At 37.8% G+C, this 22765-nt stretch overlaps 1 protein-coding gene across 2 annotated transcripts in view; it reads left to right on the forward strand.

Moving 5' to 3' along the window:
* Positions 1–22075, forward strand: part of LOC124267902 (spermidine synthase-like) — a 49970-nt gene extending 27895 nt beyond the window's left edge. For both annotated transcript variants that reach the window (XM_046702889.1, XM_046702890.1), the window contains 7 exons: positions 3209–3329; positions 4190–4282; positions 14198–14351; positions 14811–14894; positions 16185–16330; positions 20430–20552; positions 21162–22075. In XM_046702889.1, the coding sequence (XP_046558845.1) occupies positions 3209–3329; positions 4190–4282; positions 14198–14351; positions 14811–14894; positions 16185–16330; positions 20430–20552; positions 21162–21188 (748 nt within the window). In that variant the 3' untranslated portion in view covers positions 21189–22075. The remainder of the gene's footprint in view (positions 1–3208; positions 3330–4189; positions 4283–14197; positions 14352–14810; positions 14895–16184; positions 16331–20429; positions 20553–21161) is intronic.
* Positions 22076–22765: the final 690 nt, after the last annotated feature.

Here is a 22765-nt window from a genome sequence, read left to right on the forward strand (position 1 = left end):
CCTCACCTCCCCTGACCTGTAATGTGTTCCAATGGAATGACATTACCAGTTCAATTTGTTTGTGCCAGTTCCTATCGACTGGCTTCTGCTTGAACCGTGGCAGTTCCATCTCCAGCATCTTGTGTCACCAGATACATGAGATGTGTTCTTGAAGGTTGAGATCTGGAGTGAGTGAGCAAGGTTTTAGGCTACTTTTAGCAATATTCCAGCAATATCATGGCGGGGGATACTAGAAATAAGCTTCAGATATTTTACCCATGTTGGGAATTGAAACCAGGTATTCGGCATGACGAGCGGACACTATAACCACTAAGCTACCCCACAGCCCCTGAAATCTGGAGAATGTCAGTTATGGTTGACTGATAGTGACATTACTAAAACAATTTCACTTCACAACACTGCATTTAACAAGTTCATATAGTTTATTAATATCTGTGACCCTTTTGCTATGGTTGATTGTTTTAAAGAAACATTGCCACATCCATCTCTCCTGGTTTTGGAGTCAGGCAACCTACCCAGCTAACCAAACGCTGTCCCTACTAATGTACTTGGTGTAGGTATAGTAACACATCTGTTCACCACCAGCTGTGGTGTTATTGAATTCTATGGACATGCAGCATATGTTACATGTTAGTTTTATGTTTGAAACAGATTATATGTTACTTGTGCAGGTGTAATGATACTGTGGTGTGCGATGCGATAGATTTTCCGATAGTACTGCATGGTATTACTGGTATTTATCATCCCATAGTAGATATCGCTTGTGTGAGATCAGGTGATATCTACATTGTAGATATCGCAACAATTGAACTGTCATAATGCTTTAACATCATCAGTTAATGACCTCACAATGCTTTGACATCACAAAGAACACAGCTGACAATGCTATGTTATCACAAAGTTGATGACATCACAATGCTATGATGCGATAAAGCTGATGATGTCACAATGCTATGACCTCACTGAGATCACTGCTCAAAAAGCCTCATGGCAGTTTTCTGTTCAGATAAATTCTTTTTTATTGATAACTGATGAACAATGATTTTGGATGATAAATAAAATGTCACCCTCGTGTCTTCTGATACCAAATATATCAACACTTGTTGATTGAAGTAAAAATCAGCTCATGTAACTTTCATCAACTCGTGTTGATGTGTTTGATATCAGAAGACACTTGGGTGAGATTATCTATAGATACCACAGTTTGCTTCTCAAACTATATGTATTGCAATATTTTTCCTGTGTACTGTTATATTGTTTTAAAAGTATAACAATTATTACTCTACAGTTTGATTATTTGACGATGGATGCAAATGAAGATGGAGAAACAGTTCACCTTGGTGACAGTAGAAAGTAAATCAAAATTGGAATATTTTGTGTGAAAAATCCATTAAGAAAAGAATGGCTAACAAAATGCAAAAAAGGTTGTTCTGTCACTTTGAGCTTTAAGACACAAAGCGGTGTCCTCCCACTTAACCTAAAGTTAGGTACGGAAAATTAATTAGGTGATGTGGGTATGTCATGCCTCAGTTGATTACTCAGGATTAGGTGAAGTGGGTATGGAATAGTCTAGCAACCATGTCGGCGTAAAAGATGACAAAACGCAGTGATAGAATTAATGAATATATTTTATATATCTTACATATATTTTATACATTCAGTTGATAAATTGACTTGGCCGTGGTCCATCGCCAGCTCATACAAGTATCAGTGGTATAGAGACACAAAAAAATCACACTGGATTGTGAGAACTCAGTTTTAAATATGTTCATGGAACATTAATGGACATTTTTCTAAGTTGAATGATTTTGAGTTTATCAAATTTGTTTATAGCAAAAACTATGATCTGTTTTTCCTCTGTGAAACAATGGTCAATTATTTCAAGTAATCTAAAACATGTATAAAAACGTTTGTGCATGTGTAAAGGGCATGGAAGTAAATTTATTTAGATAGGTAAAAAATTATTATTTATCACAATGTGTGTGTGTGTGTGTGTGTGTGTGTGTGTGTGTGTGTGTGTGAGAGAGTGACATGATGATGTAAGGGGGGGGTCACCCATTTTGTTCTGGCGGGCTAGGGGGTCATCAATTTTGTACACACATACTAGGGGGTCATCAATTTTGTACATAAAATATGTTTAAAATTATGCTTAGAAATTATGGGTAGGGAAGGGGGGTCACTGATTTTGTACATGACATGCAGGGGGGTCACTTATTTTGTACATAATTTTAGAGGGGGGGGGGGGTCATTCACATTGTACAAGCTTCTCCATAAAAATCATCATCACCATCCCTAGCCATAAATTATGAATGGTCCCTAATAATCATTTCTAGACTAGTATGGTCACGTGCAGGACTGACACATTGTATAATTTGATATGTACAAATGTACTTGTTGAGTCATCCTATTACAGAATTTCAGGTAAGATAAGGTCCCTAAGCAACCATTGCTGGTGGTGCCGCCATATCAGTACAGTACTAGTTTTGGTGCTGTCTTATTCCAGAATAATGGTTAAGTAAGGCTTTGCTGGGATTTACCTTGAGTCCTGTATTTGAGGGTCCCTGGGACTCATACTCTTAATTTTCAGGGGTCCTGGACAACAAAATGAAGGTCCCAGACACTTAGATATTATTATTAATACTGTTATTGTATTGTGTATCATGATCATCACATTAATTGTTACAGTAATAAAATTGCAAATGATACCATAACCCAGCTAGTAGCAAACTCAGTGATAAGTTATTGTTACTTCCTTTGAATTTTTACAAAAAAGTACTTGGACATTTCTGCTTCCCTGTGGATGTGCTTATAAATTTCGTTGCATCCATTGTCAATTTTTGTGCATATAGGATGCAGGAACCTGCATCCTGTAAATCCAAGGCTGTGTAACTGGGTTGATTTTGTTCTCTTGCTGAAGGGGCGGTGGGGTAGCCTAGTGGTTAAAGCGTTCGCTTGTCATGCTGAAGACCAGGGTTAGATTCCCCACATGTGTTCAATGTGTGAAGCCCATTTCTGGTGTCCCGCGCAGTGATATTGCTGGAATATTGCAAAAAGCGGTGTAAAACTTTACTCACTCACTCCTTTGTCAGGTTCGATTTTGTCTGCTCCAACCAACTACAGGTCATCAGTCAATGAGGGAAATACTGCTGGACATGCACTCAACAACATAACAAAGATTTTGCTCTCATGTCATCTGTTTTCCTTGCAGCAAATCCTTCGGCAACGTGTTGGTGTTGGACGGAGTTATTCAATGTACGGAGCGAGATGAATTCACGTACCAGGAGATGATTTCCCACCTGCCCTTAAACAGTCATCCCAACCCCAAGAAGGTAGACTCATACATGAAAAGATTTGTGTGCATAACATCTTGATGAATTTGTGTCTCAATTAAATGTAGCAGTTAATGGCTACAGATAAAGTACAGTCAACACCTGTGAAGAGATCCGAGTTAGAGACCATTTATAATGAAGTGAGTGAGTGAGTTGAGTTTTATGCCGCACTCAGCAATATTCCAGCTATATGTCGGCGGTCTGTAAATAATCGGATCTTGACCAGACAATCCAGTGATCAACAGCATGAACATCGACCTACGCAATTGGGATGTGATGACATGTGTCCACCCAGTCAGCAAGCCTGACCATCCGATCCCATTAGTCGCCTCTTACGACAAGCATGGGTTACTGAAAGTTCATTCTAACCCGGACCTTCATGGGTACCATTCATAATGAAAGGCTGGGGGGATATTGATACAAAATCAGTGACACACACACCCATAATTTTTAAGCATAACCTTTATATATTTTTATGTATAAAATTTCTGTTTATTCACTCAGCAATATTTTAATTATTTAGCTACAGTCTCTAAATAATCATGTCTGGCCAGACAATCTGGTGATCAACAGCATGAGCATCGATCTACACAATTGGCATATGATGACATGTGTTAACCAAGTCGGTGGCATGACTATCTGATCCCGTAAGTCACCTCTTACGACAAGCATGGTTTGCAAACCTCAGGGCCTAGATATTCGAAGCTCTCTTAGAGCTAAGATAGTCTTAAGTTATAGTTAATGTTAATGGCCCAGGACCCCAGAAATCTGGTGTTTGGACAAGTACTATAAACAGGTTTTTCAATAACGGCAAAGAGGCATTACACCTGTTGGAACTGACCATATCATTCTATTTGCAGGTGCTTGTAATTGGCGGCGGTGATGGAGGTGTTGTTCGTGAAGTGTTGAAGTACCCTAGTGTGGATCAGGTTGTCTTGTGTGAGATTGATGAGGTTAGTGTCGAGGAATTGTCTGTCGTATAATTTCAGTTCCAAGTATCCAAAATAGAATTCTAATTCAGCTTAGTATGTAACACGAGTTCTGATTGGTCAATGCTATAAATTTCCAACCGTATAACCAGCATATAGGGTCGCAATTTGAAAACCGATTCACCAAAACCTTTGAATGTATCCCTACACTATTGGGGTAACGCTGTTTCGCAGGACATTGTCATTTGCAGAAGCCATTGGTCAATTAACTCCCTTATCCAGCTAAAATGGGTGGAATTTGTGTTAAAAAAGACAATACAGTATCATAAATTTAATTTTAAGTTCAAACAACTTACTCGCAACGGGCTGTTGACCCAACACTGTTAGATCATGAAACAAGGTTTATGACGTCATTATTGAGCGTGACGTCACCTGCTATGACGTCATTTGACAACAGAACTGATAATAGTTGAGGAATCAGCGGGCCGCTCATTTCTGTAACTAGAGGGTGGTTTCATCATAATACCGTCCATTTTATCTATAATACTATGATCTATTCATCATTGTCAAATTTAGTGTGTGTGCACATAAACGTGTGTAGTTTGAAAAGGGAACTACTTTCTCTGGCGATGGTGTAAGTTGAAGGAGTGATATGATTAACCTTTGACCTAGAGGAACTTTGACCTGGTTTAAATAATGAATTTCTTTCACGAAAAAACAGAGTAAAACGAGTTGAATTAGAATGGGGATAACTGTACTGTGTTTGACGAATTGGGGACGTATACCGGTGGTTATATAGCCGCAAATTTAACGTTATATCGTTCTTGTTGGTTTGTATTACAAGGGTGTATGCACATTAAATGAAACACCGAGAACAAGAAGGGTTGGTCTAAGTTAATGCTTATCATGTACCGCACTGCATTTGTTTCACTGTTCCAACTACTGCGCTTACCCCCTTGTAATACAAACCAATAATAGCGATTTGAATCTATGATCGTTTGTTAAACAACTTTTATCCTAAGATGAATAAAATTCTGAGATTCAAATGTTCAATTGGCAAGGTAAAATTATGAGGATTGCAATCTTAATTTCACATTATTTGATATACTTTTTTGTTTAAAGAAAAATTTAATCAGTACGTTTTCACTGCAAACAGACTATAGAGCATGCCCATGTAGCGTGGAGTTTAGCTCTATTAAAGAGGCATTATTGTTATGATTACATGTATTGCTGATTGATTAGATTAACAGCAATCAGTTGAAATACTGGTGGAACATATTTCTATCAGTAGTAATTAAAGCTAGACATTAATATTGTGTTGTCATATCCGTTACTAGATAAACAGTGAAGATTATGTAGAGTGCAAGCTAGGAAATGTTAGCAGCAAACAGTGACTAAACATTAAGTACATGAAAGTTATGACTGCAAGATCATTCAAACAGCACATGTTCACGTATGCATTAGTCATAACATATGATGTACAGCCATTGATATTTATGACAGGTGCTTTCCAATTACTGTGAGCATTGCATGTGAATAACTATTGATACTACCAGCTGCTGAGAATCATGTGTTTGCAGGTGTCGTTACTGTTCGGCCTCCTTTGTAAAGCTTTATACCGACCAGATGGGCAGAAAATGCCCAATACTTATGACTACGCCGATTTCACTTGTCAATTATTCGTCAACTAATTGACTGCTGTGAACGAATAATGGATGAGTGAAATCGGCGTATTGGCAAATATATTGTGATTCTGGTACCCGAATGCCGATACGAATTGTGATGTTTTTGGAACATCAGCGTTTGGCAGTGAGTGACACCGATTGTTCCTTCAGCACTGAAATAAATGTTATTGTTGTGATAACAGAAATCTAACAAATTTAGATTTGATTTTGAGGGATTATATTTTCTTTATAATAAAATCTATTGTATGTCAATTATGCTGTTTTGTCAATTAATATACAATGGGAAACTTCAGTGTAAATGTTAGTTTGTGTGGATTTTAACTTAAGCCATAGAGATATTCACAAAACTTCATATAGTTTTATTACAAAATATGATGGTTCGGAGAAAAAACATTGTGATACGTATCATTTGAAAGGTGTATTGTGATGTAGCGGTGTACCAATAATATCCAAGCAGTCCTAGTCATTAGCCATGCACATTCAAATTCGTAATAGATAGTTGTAGGGAGATATGTACATGTTTCCAGCTTTGAGCTTACTGGCTGTCATTATAAACTGATGCTGATCAGATGATGTATTTCATTATCTGATACTGCATTTAGACATGAAATGAAGATACTGATACATCCATTTTCGACACAATCTGGGCTCTAACATGTTCATAACAGACTGTTTATTATGCGCATGTTTCAGTCAGTATAGCACAGTTTACGACAGCCCAGAGTCAGAGGAAAGTCAAGTGTTTTCTGATCTAATCGTGATTTGCATTCACAATCAGCTAGTTGGACATAGATGTATGGAGTCTGAAACTATAGTACTGTCGGAAATAGAAAAAAACTGTATTTTCTCATTTATCTCTACAATTTATGTAGTTGATATGTGAAAGTGTGAAATATCTGTTAAACTCAGTTTGGCCTAACTACAGTCTCAGTGGTAGAGAGATAGGAAACGGAGAAAAAGGACTTTACTGAGGGGAAATTAGTGCAGAAATGAGCAATGCAGGTTTTTTCTAAGTCCAAAAAGACTTATTTGGAACAGACCATGGCTTTATGCAAATTAGTGTGCGACGATATTGTATTACAAAGGACACTTTCTAAATGCCCAATTTGAAATTAGACATAGATTCATTATAAACGATAGCTGACGTAAAAATAATAACTTTTATGCCGAAACTATTAAGGATGTAGCTACCATGCAGTCTCACTGTCACTATAAAAAGAAACAGATAGGAGGGGTCGCCTCAAAAGCAAAACTTGCGGTCGGGCTTGGGGATAGAGATATCAGCTAAGATAAGATAATCCTTTAGGGCAATTATACTGGGGAGGTACACGGCACGTCATAACAATTGACAAATAATATCTAGTCCTGTCGATCTTCAGGTGGTCATGCCACCTATATACTACGATGCGTTTCTATGGTTTTCGGGGTATCATACTCTCTTACATATCTCAACATAAACTTTATGAAAGAAAGACACGTAAGATGTTAATCAGTAGATGAGACATAGTCAACACACATGAAAAAGCACAAAATATCTTTGAGATGACCCCTTGTGCCTGTAGGCAGCATGTGCATTTCATGCCAGGTGAGTCGACGGTCCGTCGTCATACCTGGCTGAGCGACCTAATTGCCATCTATAGTCTGATCTATTGTTTTCAGCAGCTATTCGTATTTTTTCGTATTCACTATTCGAGTAAACATGCTTTTCTGGATATCGTATTATGCATCCCACTGAACGCCCAGTTAGGCCGAAGTGGGTTATTTCGACATATGCTATTTGCAATTGTGTCAATTTTAGGGATACAGAGTAACAGCCTAAAAACAGTTTTTTTCTATTTCCAACAGTACTATGGTGCTCAGCACCAAAACCACAAATGTGTGAACGTCCTGACGCCTCAAAAAAAAAGGTTTGTGGTGCCTATTACCCGATCGACAATTGAATTTTGGTGCCAATCATATTTTTGTTTAAGCCATATGAATAAAATAAGTTTTCAGATACCATCTTTTTTTCCCGGCACCGATGGACATTGGTCATTCTGACAAAGAAAGTCAACATGATGGCGTAAGCTTGATTGAATTGATAGATGTGTTATTAGTTTGTACTTTACTTGCTTAATTTTTTTTTAAATAATTAAAAGATCCTACCTACCTACTCTAAATTTTGAAGAGGTGTAATCAGAACCACAACATTTTTTTTATTTGGTCGGATTGTGACGAAAAAGGGACGTGTTGAATTCCGTGTTACTGTAAACGTAGTATATTTCGCGCAGGTTTTATTTTTTCGCTACAAGAAAACATTTTTAGCGAAAATTTATACACCGCTGAATAAACCTGTCATTCATTCAGTCTAGCCACGCTCGCTCGAGTTGTTACCATAACACATCAAGTTTGAAGACAGAAATCTACGGGAATCTTAAAATGACGACTGATAGTAGCATAAAGAATCAAACTTAACTGTCACTGTAATGGATTTCCCAAAACATAATTAAATAATGAGCCAAATCCCATCACGAATTAGCTTAAAACAGCAATGTGTGTTGTGGCCGCCATGGAAATTGGTCACATGACAGATGGTTTGATACAAAACAGATAACCAATTTAAACGACTCGAAAGAAATAATACAGCAGTATTTTATTTATTCATTTAGATACAAACGTATCATCATGAAGCTTAATAGTCACTAACACTCAATCATCTCATTCACAACAACCCGGCTTGTTTGAAATCACAAAGAGCTTCATATACAGTATAAGTTAATTAGTCAGATCGTCAGAATTCGGAACATAATACTGATGTGTTTTTCATCTCTTCCGGGAGTAAACGGGTTACTGTGTACTAGTATATCGCACAGATAGGGATTTCCTGTGAGTAAGTAATAAATGCCGCCTGACAGGTTCGGCCACTCTGTTTGTTTTCACTGCTATTAGTGGCGGCCAAAGAGACGGCTGGCAGTTCCGGCAATTACTGATTGCGCGAATAATTGACCGTGCGATGTAGTCTAAACTGTCAATTCCGCGAAAATTGCACAACGCGAAAATAAGTACGTTTACAGTATGTCAAATACCCATCCTGTCACTACAGACTCTAATTGCATTTATAACTTTCTTAGCAGTAATCCTGTCTCCAATTTGGATGTGTCAATCACCAATGGTGGCTTTTTCACATTCTTACTCTATGTATAACAATTTTATCCTGTTTGTCTCATTGTGTCTCAAATATATCACTCATCAAGGTCCGCGTTAGAATTGGTCTTCATTAACCCATGCTTGTTTTAAGAGGCAACTAATGGGATTGGGTGGTCAGACTCGCTGACGTGGTTGACACATGTCATCGGTTCCCAATTGCGTAGATCGATGCTCATGCTGTTGATCATTGCATTGTCTGGCCTAGACTTGATTATTTACAGACCGTATAGGTGGAATATTGCTGATTGCGGCATTAAAGAACAAACCAACCAATCAACACAAATATGTCATATTCTCAAAAATGATGGAAACATTATGACAAAATGTCCCCATATTTGTCAGACTTCCCTAAAGGTCACATGCAACCAAAAAATCAAACATAATTAAAACACAATTATCACTTATTCATGACATATAATATGCATTGCTGATTATGAAAAAACAAATAAACAAAATTATAAGCGTATAATCGCAAATCAAAAGTGCAATATTTTTACCTCCCTCGAAACGAAGCAGCCGGGATACCGAACCCAGTCAGAGCGGGTGGGTGTGCACTCAAGTGTAACGGCTGGTTCATTAGCCGATGCCGCCTTCACGGCTCATTGTGTGTGTATATATAGAAAGTTGGGTTTTGTAAATACATGCTCATTTTTTGTGTATAACATTTTGCAATCAACAGACATCATAACATATCATGTGTTCAAGTATCACACCTGCCTGTCTGTGTAATTACATAATGTGACAGAGCCCGAACTCTGGCCATAAATCAATGCGTTTTGTTTATGGTGTATAGCCTGATTGGTGTTAAGTTCAAATTGCATGTGGTCAGTGATCGCAGTTGTGTATTGAATATTGTCATTATCAGACAGGCAGGCAGACACACAGGTGTCAATAAAACAAGACATTGAGTTTTGTCTGTGACAGCGACATATCTATGTCACAGTTAGAAATTGTGTCAACTCTAAATAATGGCATTGCTTTTAAGTATCGAACTGAGAAAGTGACTCGGTAAGAAGAACGTGTGGTGAAATAGACAAATGAAATTATATAAACAGTTTATTTACTGTCATAACATACAAAAAAGCTCGCGCCTGTGAGATATCAACAAAACATTATGAAAATAGCTCACACCAAAGCCTTCACCGAGTATTCACCAGACAGCCCGCTTCCAAGTTGCGCGAACCTATTTCACTGCGCACGTGCTATGAGCGCAGCCCAGCTGTTGAAACCCGTATTCCCCAGAAAAGTCTGGGGAAAATTAGTGAAACGTTTGAACTCCGATTTCGCACGTTTTTTTTCATCGCGTTATTTTTCAACTTTATAAGTTGAATTTGCATTTTTGACGCTTTGTTTCGGTAAATCCATACCGAAAGGTATCAGAATCTGCAAAGTTGTGTTTTACGTTGCATGTGACCTGTAACTGATGATCTATGGTCCTGTATTTTCCAAACATATCACAAATCAGTTCATGATAAGCCGAAAGTCATTGGACGTTGTTCATCAGCTTCATTCTTGTGAGTCTCTATTACTGTCTGTCCATACTGAGAAGAAGCAGTACGTATGGCCTCAGTGAATCATGCTTGACTTCACTATTTACAACCTGCACTGGTGTATGTTCAAAATGGCTGGTGCATGTTACCTTCAGTAACAGGTTACACCTGGTGCAGGTAACAATAAATTCTCCAACATCTGATTGTTGTTGTAGTTTCCAAATCCTTTGCTCAGTTCGATACTCAATTCAAATTAAATTCAACTTCAAAGTCACATGTCATGCACTTCTTCAACAAAATATGCAAATACCTTCAATACAGTTGACTTGACTTTTATTCTTCATCAGTCCTTGCATGATTATATATGATGATGCAGGTCCTCAAATCCTTAAACATATAGAGCCAACACTCCAAATCCAAATCCACACCTAACACCATTACATGGAGTCCCTCTTACCATGTGCTCACATCTCTCTAGTCCTGTGTCAACTCATAGAATTACTTCCCTTGGCCCCTGGCTGGAGCTAACTGTCCCAAAATGTAGACCAATTTAGTTTCGCACAAGAATTAAAGTTTTGACATAAAAATAATTCCAACTCATAATTTTGGCCATAACAGTTGTCATCATGTGTTTTAATTGGGAAGTAAGCTAGTACGCAGTCTATCTATGGTGTGCAGTGGAAGTTAAACTAAACTACATAAATTTTGACTTACCTTTCAATCAACTAAATGTGAAATCTCATTATAATCAACTAAACGTGAAATCCCCTTATAATACACTAAATGTGAAATCCCCTTATAATCAACTAAATGTGAAATCCCCTTATAATCAACTAAATGTGAAATCCCCTTATAATCAACTGAACGTGAAATCCCCTTATGATCAACTAAACGTGAAATCCCCTTATGATCAACTAAACGTGAAATCCCCTTATAATCAACTAAACGTGAAATCCCCTTATAATCAACTAAATGTGAAATCCCTTTATAATAAACTAATAAATAATGAAGTTTTAAACTTAATATGAAGAAACTGTCTACCTAGCAAGTGTTAAATGTTAGTGAATAATTCTCTCAACTATCTCTGTTTCTGTTTCTATTATATCTGTACTTGCTAGCTATCACTTGGAGAGAGTTAGCCACTAACAACCATCACTAGTGCCTAAAACTGAAATTTTTACATCTGTATCATACGCAGTCGACCTTCGCACAGAATCTCGTGCAGCATGAAAAGCTAATGTCCTTGCTGCGCTTCAGGTGTATTTGTGCTATCAAGTACTGTGTCCAAGAACATCAGTTCTTTACGGACCCTTCAGAACATAAGTGACTGGAAGTAATACATTTCTCTCTGTGTGGCTTGTTGCAAGCATAAACATTTGTGTACCCATAAATCAGAAATAGAGCAGTAATCATATAATTGAAATTTATAAATAAAGGTAATTGTAACAGGCGTGGTTTGCTCTGTCTTGTGGAAACTACGTGTTTAATGTGTGGTTCTACTTTGCGTTGTGTTTTTCCCTTTCAACTGGCATGTTTACCACAAGAGGGTACGCTCCAGGTATAAACCTGTAAATCCGTGAGCAGAATTCTCCTCCACGCTGTTTCCCGGTTACGAGATGCAGCCTTGCGATTCAGGACATAAGACAAAATTTATATCACCATTTTATTTTCCCCAAAACACAAACTCCAAACATAACAAAATATAGTTCTGGGAAGTTTCAACAAAAATCTACATTAAATTAACAAACATGATCACCACCTAATCCCGACCTAAGATAAATCTAGCATACTACAGCTGTCTTTAACAGCGGTAGTTAATTTATAAAACCACCCGTCCTTCCCACTTCCTAACCATTACCCGGTATATCTATATAAATATATCCCTAAAACTAAATACCTTTATTCCCCCCCCCAACCACCTATACCTATGCCTACCCTCATAAGTGCTTCGCCGTGAGAGGGGGTCAACTGTTTCGTCTCGAAACAAGGACTGGTCCGTCACGGAGCAAATTCTACTTTATCGCAAAGCAACTGGGAAGCTGTTTCGTCTCGAAACAAGGGCTCACCTATCCTCGGGTGTCTCCAACTCAGACAATAAAACACCTGTCGCGCGCTCCTTATATATGCAATAGCGGGCCTGTCCCACTAAGCGAGGAGCACTACCCTATCCTTGGAATGGAACCTTCCAGTGCGTGCAGCCAATCGCTGTGCCGAAACGGCAAGCGAAACCAAACAACCTGCGACAGCCGTAACCCGCATGTCCCCGCAAACACCGGTAAGAAAAATCTGTTTAATATCCCCAAAATGTATGATTTATACCCCCAGCTAAATTACTAATGCCAGCCCAACCCTTCCTAATATCCATAGCACCTATTAAACTTATCCCCCGTTACAGTAATGCAAAACTTAAACAGAATCATTCATTGTCTATCATCATTGTCATCATCACCTGGGGCAGTGGGGTAGCCTAGTGGTTAAAGCGTTGGCTCGTCACGCCGATGACCCGGGTTCGAATCCCCACATGGGCACAATGTGTGAAGCCCATTTCTGATGTGCCCCGCCGTGATGTTGCTGGAATATTGCTAAAAGCGGCGTAAAACCAAACAGTCAGTCAGTCATCATCACCTGACCCAGGTTCTGTGGAATGTATCTGATACTGAGGTTACTGTTATGCAAATAGAGGATGCTTTAAACAACCTTCCGTGTAATACCATTTTTATTATACAAGTTACTGATTTGGTATCAAATGAACGAAAGCGAGTTTGATACTAAATCATTCACTAGTTTAATAAAAATGGTTTTTCACGGAAGCGAGTTTAGTATTCTGTTTATTACTCTCCATCATAAATTGATAGAAACTGTCTAGAGTGTGACGACTCGAGTCAAGCAGGTCTAATGCCAATGTGACCGAGGTATCAGCATTGTGACGTCATGACTGTAACCATTATGACGTCATACGTTTAGCGGTATTACACTAGTGTAATACTGGCGTAAAAATATTACAGTGCAGTATCTTACACGTGCGAGTAATAAATTGCCAAACATGTATTTATGTTACATGTTAGAACCAGTGACATTACTTTATGGTGCAATCAAAGTTTGATGGTGTACCCAAACCTATAAGCCACTTGGTGAAGGTACTGAATAAAACCGAAATCGTACCCTGCCAGCTTCTATATGCCACTTAAAGAAGTTGTATGTATAATACTGATATGTTTTGATCATTCAGAGAATGGTTGAAGTATGTATAATATGTTTTGATCATTTAGAGAGTGGTTGAAGAATGTTGTATATGTTTTGATCATTCAGAGTGTGGTTTGAAGTATGTATAATATGTTTTGATCATTCAGAGAGTGGTTGAAGAATGTATATGTTTTGATCATTCAGAGTGTGGTTGAAGTATGTATAATATGTTTTGATCATTTAGAGAGTGGTTGAAGAATGTATATGTTTTGATCACTCAGAGAGTGGTTAAAGTATGTATAATATGTTTTGATCATTCAGAGAGTAGTTGAAGTATGTATATGTTTTGATCATTAAGAGAGTAGTTGAAGTATGTATATGTTTTGATCATTCAGAGAGTGGTTGAAGTATGCAAACAGCACCTCCCAAGTATGGCGTCATGTCTGAGTGACCCCCGTGCTGTCCTCCACATCGGTGACGGCATCAAGTACCTACAACAACACAAAGGAGAGTTTGATGTGATAATTACTGATGCCCCAGACCCTATAGGTAAGGCTATGTGTGTAGTGGATTCATTACCATGTACTGCTGCGTAAAAAGCGACACCACGTATCAGGTGATGCCCTTGTACAAACCGTCAAAATTTACATAACAGTAATGCGACCCTGAGTGAATTGCATCAGCGGCACATACACGATCCCTATATTTGTAAATAAAGTGTGTTTGTGTCCAGTTGTGTTTTTATACAATGCTTGGTTGTGTAAAACCTCAGGCCATGGTGCCATTTTGTGTCTATTGTTGACTGTGGTGTCAAGTAACTCGCTCAGCTCAGCTTGCTAACTCACTCACCCCTGAACTCACTCTCTCCCTCCTGAACTCACTCACTCAACTCACTCACTTCTGAACTCACTCACTCACTCACTCACTCACTCACTCACTCACTCACTCACTCACTCACTCACTCACTCACTCACTCACTCACTCACTCCTGAACTCACTGTCTTGCAGGTCCTGCTGAAGGCTTATACCAGAAGGAATATTATGAAAACTTGAAGAAGTCCCTGAAACCCAACGGAATAATTTCTTGCCAAGGTAAGATCCCTTTTAGCTACAATATCATTAAAATTTAATCTTTTCACGGATCAAAATTTTGAAATGGCACGGATAAAATATTTTCAGTGAGTCCTTGCGGCATGACTAAAATTATGAAAACAATGCTCCATAATTTATGAAATGGAAAATGTGATGAATTTGACCAACTCAGATGTTTCAAAACTATTTTTGGAACTGGTCAAAAAGGGGTGAAACAGTACATTCTTACCATGATACGATATGTATTGCGGTACAAGGCCTTCGGTTCGGTCCGTTTCAGTTCGGTATCTGAGAACTTACTTCTGAGAAAATAGCAGACGTCCAGCAAAGAAATGCATAGAATTTGACAAAATGATTCGATGTCTAGACATATTAGAAAAAGTATAAAAAGGTTAATAAAACGATGGTATGAAAACTAAAAATACCGCTTTTTTTTATTGCATTACGGTGTACCGAACCGAAGGCAAAATACTGTGGTTCTATTAATACCGCGGTATACCGTTTCACCCCTAGAATTTTTTTAAATCTTACTAACACGGTTATGGTAGAATGGAGATAAACATACTGTGTTGGAAAATCAGAGGTATATAACGAAATTATAATAGCTCTAAATTTTGGATTTAAATCCTCACACTACGCTTTTGGTTTTAAATCAAATTAAGAGCTGTTATATACCTCTGATTTTCCAACACAGCATGTTTGTCTCCGAACTTAACATTGAGGCTTCCAAATTCTCTATGTGCATGAATGTAGCATTCAGGGAAGTATGCCTGATTTCTGTATCTCAAAAACAATCATATCTAGTCGGTTCTGAATGTATTTAACAAGGCAACATCCAATCCTGGACTAGTCTGTCATACAGACCCTGAAACAAATATATCCAAGAAAGCCCATGCAAGTCTAGAATATGTGGCAAGTCTAGATTCCTACAGTTTCTGGAAATGAAAGTCTGGTGAAACAATGATGATGTGGTAATGACGATGAGGTATTGTGATGATGAAGATGATGATGTTGTGATGTAGAAGACGAGTGACTGAGTGAATGAGTTTAGTTTTACACCACACTCCGTAATATTCCAGCTATATGGCGGCATGTAGATGATAATTATGATGGTGATTCGTCTCGTTAATAAATAAGTACACTGATGATAATGATGATACAATGGATGATGATCGTGATGGTGATAGTGATGATGTGGTGGTGTGATGGTGGTAGTGGTGATGATGTTGATGATGATGATGATGATGATGATTTTTTAGTTACGAAATAAGTACATTGACTTCTTTTCAGGTGAAACCTTGTGGTTTGATCTACCTCTCATCAAACAGATGATCAGTTACTGTCGCGACGTATTCCCCACCGTGGCATACGCGTCAGGGAACACGCCCACCTACCCTGGGGGTCACATGGGCTTCTTGCTGTGTAGCACTAACCCAGTGAGTATATACACAGACTTACCTACTCCATATCTGCAGCAAACATAAGTAAATCATCCCAAACTGAGAAATGAATAATGTATGTTATGTTTGGGATTACACTTTCTTAGTAAAGTACAAATTCTAGTACTTTTTGGGGTTGAGTCCCATCCGATATCTGAGACCCTCAGAGTAAGGCACCTAATAGCCAGCACACAAAGTCAGCAGCCTAACCCGCTCAGCCACCGAATCTTCCACAAAATGGAAGTCGGACAACTGGTAGTCTTGATTACGGACTTTGTGTACCCCTCTGAGAAGTGTACAGTTTCAATTTCATGTTTTAAATAATACTCTATCATTATTACTAATCTGACATTTTTGTCAAACTCACTTGTATTTCAGTGGTACCTGAAACAGGAAAGGGGTTTAATTTTCCGTTTTACATTATTTTATGAAATTTAATGTTATATACATTGTTGACTTACAACAGTAAATTCCCCAAAAACATTTTTTTCACTTTGATGCCTGCAGGAATCTATCACCTGGTTATATACCAGGTTCAGATAAAATCTTAGAGTATGGAACGTGTTGTACTTATGCATGAAATCTGTTAGCTCTGTGTGATAAATCTTTCACAGTCAGGCACAGAAGTTTTCAGCCAACCCTGATATCTGTTATACCTGGGTTTTTTTATGCTATCAAATAACGAAGTAGATTTTTACATAGCGCTCCACATTTAAATTTGTTCAAGCCATATCTGAGCAGATTATAGTTCAATAAGTCTGTGTTTCATTAATGTGGCTGGATTCAGGTGTGTTGGATACTTCTGTAGGTCATATTTTATAGGTATGTTTCAGTCTGATGACAGCAAGGAATGTCAGATGTATAGAGTTACTGTCCTAATTGTACCCCTGATTTGCTCCAAGGGGCAGGTTATCTTGACCTTGACCTTGTGTTATTTTATTGGTAGGATTTGGGTCAGATTTGGCTGGGATGAGCACGTGAGGGTTAACATGCTTAGTGTTTGGACAGCCTAAATAGCACATTTAGGTTTGATTTGTTTTCAACCTCTAGTGTTTTATGCATTTATTCTAACAGTGAAAACACTTAGTTTTACATGATTAAACAATTTAAAGGTATGCTTTACTTTGTTAAAAAAACAATTAGGAACATGTTTTACTTTCTTGTGAAACAATTATCAGTAAGTAAAACAATAATCAAGAAGTTTTCTTTTGTTCTAAAATACTTAGTAACATGTTTCACTTTGTTGTGAATCAATCATCAATACGTTTACGTTGTTGTAAAACAACAGTCAACAAATCAACAAGATTCTCTATTCTGAAACGATTACAAAAAGTTAACTATATTTAAAAACAATAATAAATAAACAAGATGATTTTGAAACAGATGGAGGCTGAAAAAACCTGATGTGCTCAATCACTGTGACGGGTAGTTGTGCTAAAACGTAACTGGGGCATTTAACTAAATGTGTTATTTTCTTTTCATATGTATATACCAGGCTGAGGTCACTCATGGAGATACTTCTGTAGTATCTTTCGTCGGGCAGTTAATGGAAGACCTCAGGCTTCTGCAAATGATAATGGGAAGACTGTTCAATGATAATTCCATGTATTTTAGCTATAATTTCTTTTCATATGTATATACCAGGCTGAGGTCACTCATGGAGATACTTCTGTAGTTCGGTGACTCAGCAGATCTGATTCAAAATGTAATCAAATTTAGAATGTGATTGAGTGTGTGTTATGAAATGATGAGACTGTAGACCTAGTGTTATGATCCAGCAATTTTTTATTGTGTTTTTGCTTTTGTCTGACTCTATAATAGGTTAGTGAGTATTAAAGATTAGCTTTCCTATAGAACTATAAACGTTCGGGGTGATAGGGTCACCTAGTGGTTTGGGATTGATTCCCTACATAGGTACAACGTATGAAGCGTGTCCCCCGCAGTGATATTGCTGGAATATGCTAAGGCCAGACCAATTTTATATCTTGTTTACGGATCTGCCTGTCATATATTTTCAAGAATAAGAAAAAAAATAAAGTTAATTTTCCCAACTCAAAAAATAAAGTCCTATTGTTTTTGGGGCCAAAAATGTAAACTTACAAGACATTTTTTTAGATTATGTTTTGCCCCATATACACTTCATACATTGCCAAAAGTAAAATACTTTGAGTATTTAGAAGGAATATTACTTTTATTTTATTTTTTCCTCCTGCCTTTAGGTTTTCTGAGGACAAAAATCCATGGAACAAGAAATAAAATTGTTCTGGCCTAAAAGGGATGTAAAAGAAAGCTCACTCATTCTCTCACTGAAATAAATTTCAAATTATTAAAAGAACAAGTTTTTAAAAGGTCTGATCAATAGAGTTTCAATCGTCGCTGAACGACAGGTGCAGGTCCCTGTGGAAGTCACAGTTGATGGCTGCCTCAATACGGCCACAATGAATGACACAGGCAATAGGTTATGTTAGCAGGTAGAGATGTCTCCATGGAATTAAACATGAGGATGTGCGATGTAGTGTCACATGCCGGTTGAATTGTTGTTGTCGTTGTTTAACGTCACTCTCAGCAGTATTTCAGCATGGCCCAGACAATCCAGTGATCAACATCACAAGTGTCTATATATCTGCTTGCTACCTGAAATATAGCCATGTGTTTCCTGTGCTTATATCTATTTCTACAATACAGAGATTGCTTTACAACATTTGCCAAACATGCAAGCTGGTATAAACACCTATGGCGCCACCAACATCAGTATATATCATGACGTGGTATGACATATTTTTGTCACGCCAGCCTTCAATGTGTGAATTAGTTGAAAATATATTTACACACTATTGTCTAGCCATTTCATATTATACAATTACAGACTGGTGATGAGGTCAATACCTGTTTTTATGGTCCATAAAAACAGGTATTGACCGAATTCACCAGTCCATAATTGTTTTATTATGTAATTACCGAAAAAAAAACTTCTAAAAACCAAAACATGTCCATTGAGTCAAGAAAAGTCATTCTATTTTCGCTACAAACCAATAACGTTATGTCAACAATACTGTGACATGTAAACAATAGAATGACATCATAGCTTGACATCAAAATCTATTTTTCAATATGACTTTTCATCGGACCTGGGCCCCGTTCCACAAAGCGATCGTAGCGCTAAGGTGATCGTAACTCCCATACTTTAACATAGACTTACGACTGTTGTAGCGTTACGATCGCTTTGAGGAACGGGGCCCAGGGTTGGAGTCTAGTCAATATGCTTTTCTGTCGACGGTCACGTGACCGCCTCTAGACAATCAGGTAGCCGGAAAAAAATATGCTTACATAACAAAACCTGATGTTGCACTACATCATGATATAAATTTATGCAGATTGGCGTTGTTTGACGATCGTCTATTCTACTACAGAGACTAGACAAACACTAGAGATACTGATTAGCAGTTCAGAGCATCTGTGCTTCTACTGGCCAACTGGGCAATATGTATTTCCCCAAATATTAACCTTTACTAATTTTGGGTGAAATTTCAGCCTGAAAATTTAATTAAGAAATAGATAATTGCATGCAGGATGTAGGTTCATTTACAAATTATATGTGTTCAACACATTTTGTCTCCTTCAGCAGACATATAGTCTCTCTCAGATGGTTATTGATCACAAACACGTCTTGCAGGATATGAACCAGGGCTTGATATTGCTGTATGAAACATGCATTTCTCGCTTTTTTGAATTGAGCCACATTATCTGGCTGTTTAAGTTAAAGAGCCGTAAAATAATCTTAGACTGCTAACATTTTATGATTTAGATAGGGACTTTTTCTGTTCCAAAAGACACAGTTTGCGTTGAAGTTTAATGGTGCAGAATGTATACATGCAGTATAATTATACATCTTGTATAGAGCCACACACCACGCTAGACTGATTCAAGCTCATCACAATTTATCTGTGTACAATTTCAACCTGCTATGGAGCATGCAGACACAAGCTATGCATTCATGTTATTGTGATATGCAGTTTTTTTCCATACCTATTTTGCGAGTTGAATATAAACTTTTCTGTGATATGACAGTTCAGTGTGAAGTGTTTTGTGTTCACAGAGTTTGGACTTAAAGCAACCACAGAGCAATTTCTCGTCAGCTCAGTTGGACAGCATGGGTCTCAAGTATTACAGTCCGGAGATACATCGCGCTGCCTTCGCCCTCCCTCGCCATGCCAGAAAAGTAGGCATTGTAGCATCTCCATCTGTATCTCTGTCTGGGCCCACCTGCACTAATTGATCTTAGCACTCCGATTCTGTCAAGTCTGTGTTAGAGTATGGGAGATACAATCATCTTAGCAATAAGATCGCTTAGTGCAAGTGAGCCCTGCATCGGAAAGTATAGTTGCTTTAGTCAAAAATATGAGGGACGAAATGATACACAGGTGCACCATGAATTTTGATAGTGATATGAAACATAACACATTCTGTTATGAACATTACAGTAGCCATGATGGACTTGCATCTATAGCTAGCTTTTTCTTTGACACCTGTTCTGAAATATTGTATTATCAAGAAGTTTCCAGGCGATTTGATATGAACATGATGTAACGTGATGCGTATTGTATTGAGACCTATTAATATGTAGCATATTGTGACCTTGTTGTATCATATCACCCCTAATAAATTTGTGAATGTTTGTCCTGGAAACAATATGCATTAATGTTGTGGTAACAATATGCATTGATATTGATGTCCTGGTAGGAAGTATGCATTGGTGTTTTGGTGACAAGTATGCATGGTAACCTGTATGCATTTATATTCTGGTAACAAGATTGTCTGTTCCTTTCAGGCCCTGTCGGAAGTGCTTGACACATGAGGAACTTGGCACATCCCAGGAACTGGTTGCTATGGTGATGGAGCATACCTACCTGTTGGTGTATAACTGCTGTATCAGCTTTTGCAGAGAACCAAATGCATACTGCATTGATTTTTGCACCTTATATTTCACTTGTTTACATATATGGTCAAAATGTTTCTTTCAGTAACTCACATGTGTTACTGGTACGTATTATTGTAGGAATTAATGGGGTTTTATTGAAGGGGAGACTGGATAATTGTATGATGACAAAATGGATGTAAATGCTGTTGTGATTTACTGCACAAGCCTTTAATTCACATTAATGTAGAAATCCGTTGCAGACTTTTCAGATTTTTCAATAACTGGTGCAATCATTGATTATGAACTGATGCATTTACAATACTAAATTACATTTTCAGTCCCATTTATATCAACCAGGGCCTAGATTTTCGAAGCTCTCTTAGAGCTAAGATAGTCGTAAGTTAATGTTAATGTATAGCACTTACGACTGTCTTAGTGCTAAGAGAGCTTCGAAAATCTAGGCCCAGGACACTATGTGTTGTGAAGTGTTTATGTAATGTAAAACTGCCCTATCAACAAGAAATCTGTTAATATGATTGAGATATAACATATGTTATAATTGGCATTACACTTTCTCAGTAAAGTACAGATTCTAGTACTTTTGTTAGGTTAAGTCCCTTCCAAGATTCGAACCTACACTCTTAGTGTCAGACACCTAATTGCCAGCACACAAAGTCAGCGATCTAACCCACTCAGCCAACGCTGCTCCCCAAAAATGGAAGTCAGACAACTGGTAGTCAAGATTGCAGACATTGTGTAACCCTCTGCTACGTGGCACAGCTCTCACGGCCGAAAGCTATGAATACACAATGTCATTTAGAAAATTAAAATTTCTTGGAGCACAGAGGGCCCCCAGGGTTTTATACGACTCACAAATGTGCGCACATTATGCACAAATGTAGAGAATGGTCGCAGAATTTTTTTTATCTGCGTCCAGAGGGATGCACAATAATATTCTCTGTATCCACAACACATCTATGACTTTGCTAAGTGTTTTGGTTCCTTTCAGAGCAGTTACATGCATCATTTCATCCATCATTTCATCCATCAGTGCACATGTTCAATGATTCATTCCAGGCTAAAAAATTATCAAAACCAACAGTTATCTACACTGTTATTTCACAAGACTTCAAAGGACCCCTAAAGCTAATAACTAGGGGTCCCGGGGGCCCCCATGTTTGTGAGTTGAGGTAGAACCCTGGCCCCAAAATTAGCAAATAGTGTTATGATTTATATTTTCGTTGACAGATATTGTTATTTATGGGTTTTAGCCATGTTTACCTTGCTAAATTTGTATAATGAATTGGTGAAAATGTCGGTTTGACATTTCAGTCACGTGGGTTCTTGTATCATTTTGCTGTGCAAAATTTTGAATGGACTGTCATCTTTTCATGGTATTTAGAGTAAATTTGATATTTACGTAAGCAGCTAAGATATTCATTAGTATTCAAACCTTGATCATGTCAAGAATAGCATACATATAACAATAGCTAGGTCTGGAATATTCGTGCATC

The sequence above is a fragment of the Haliotis rubra genome, unplaced genomic scaffold (genome assembly GCF_003918875.1).
Source record: "Haliotis rubra isolate DU_JTF1 unplaced genomic scaffold, ASM391887v1 Scf1347, whole genome shotgun sequence".
NCBI classification, from domain to species: Eukaryota; Metazoa; Mollusca; class Gastropoda; order Lepetellida; family Haliotidae; genus Haliotis; species Haliotis rubra.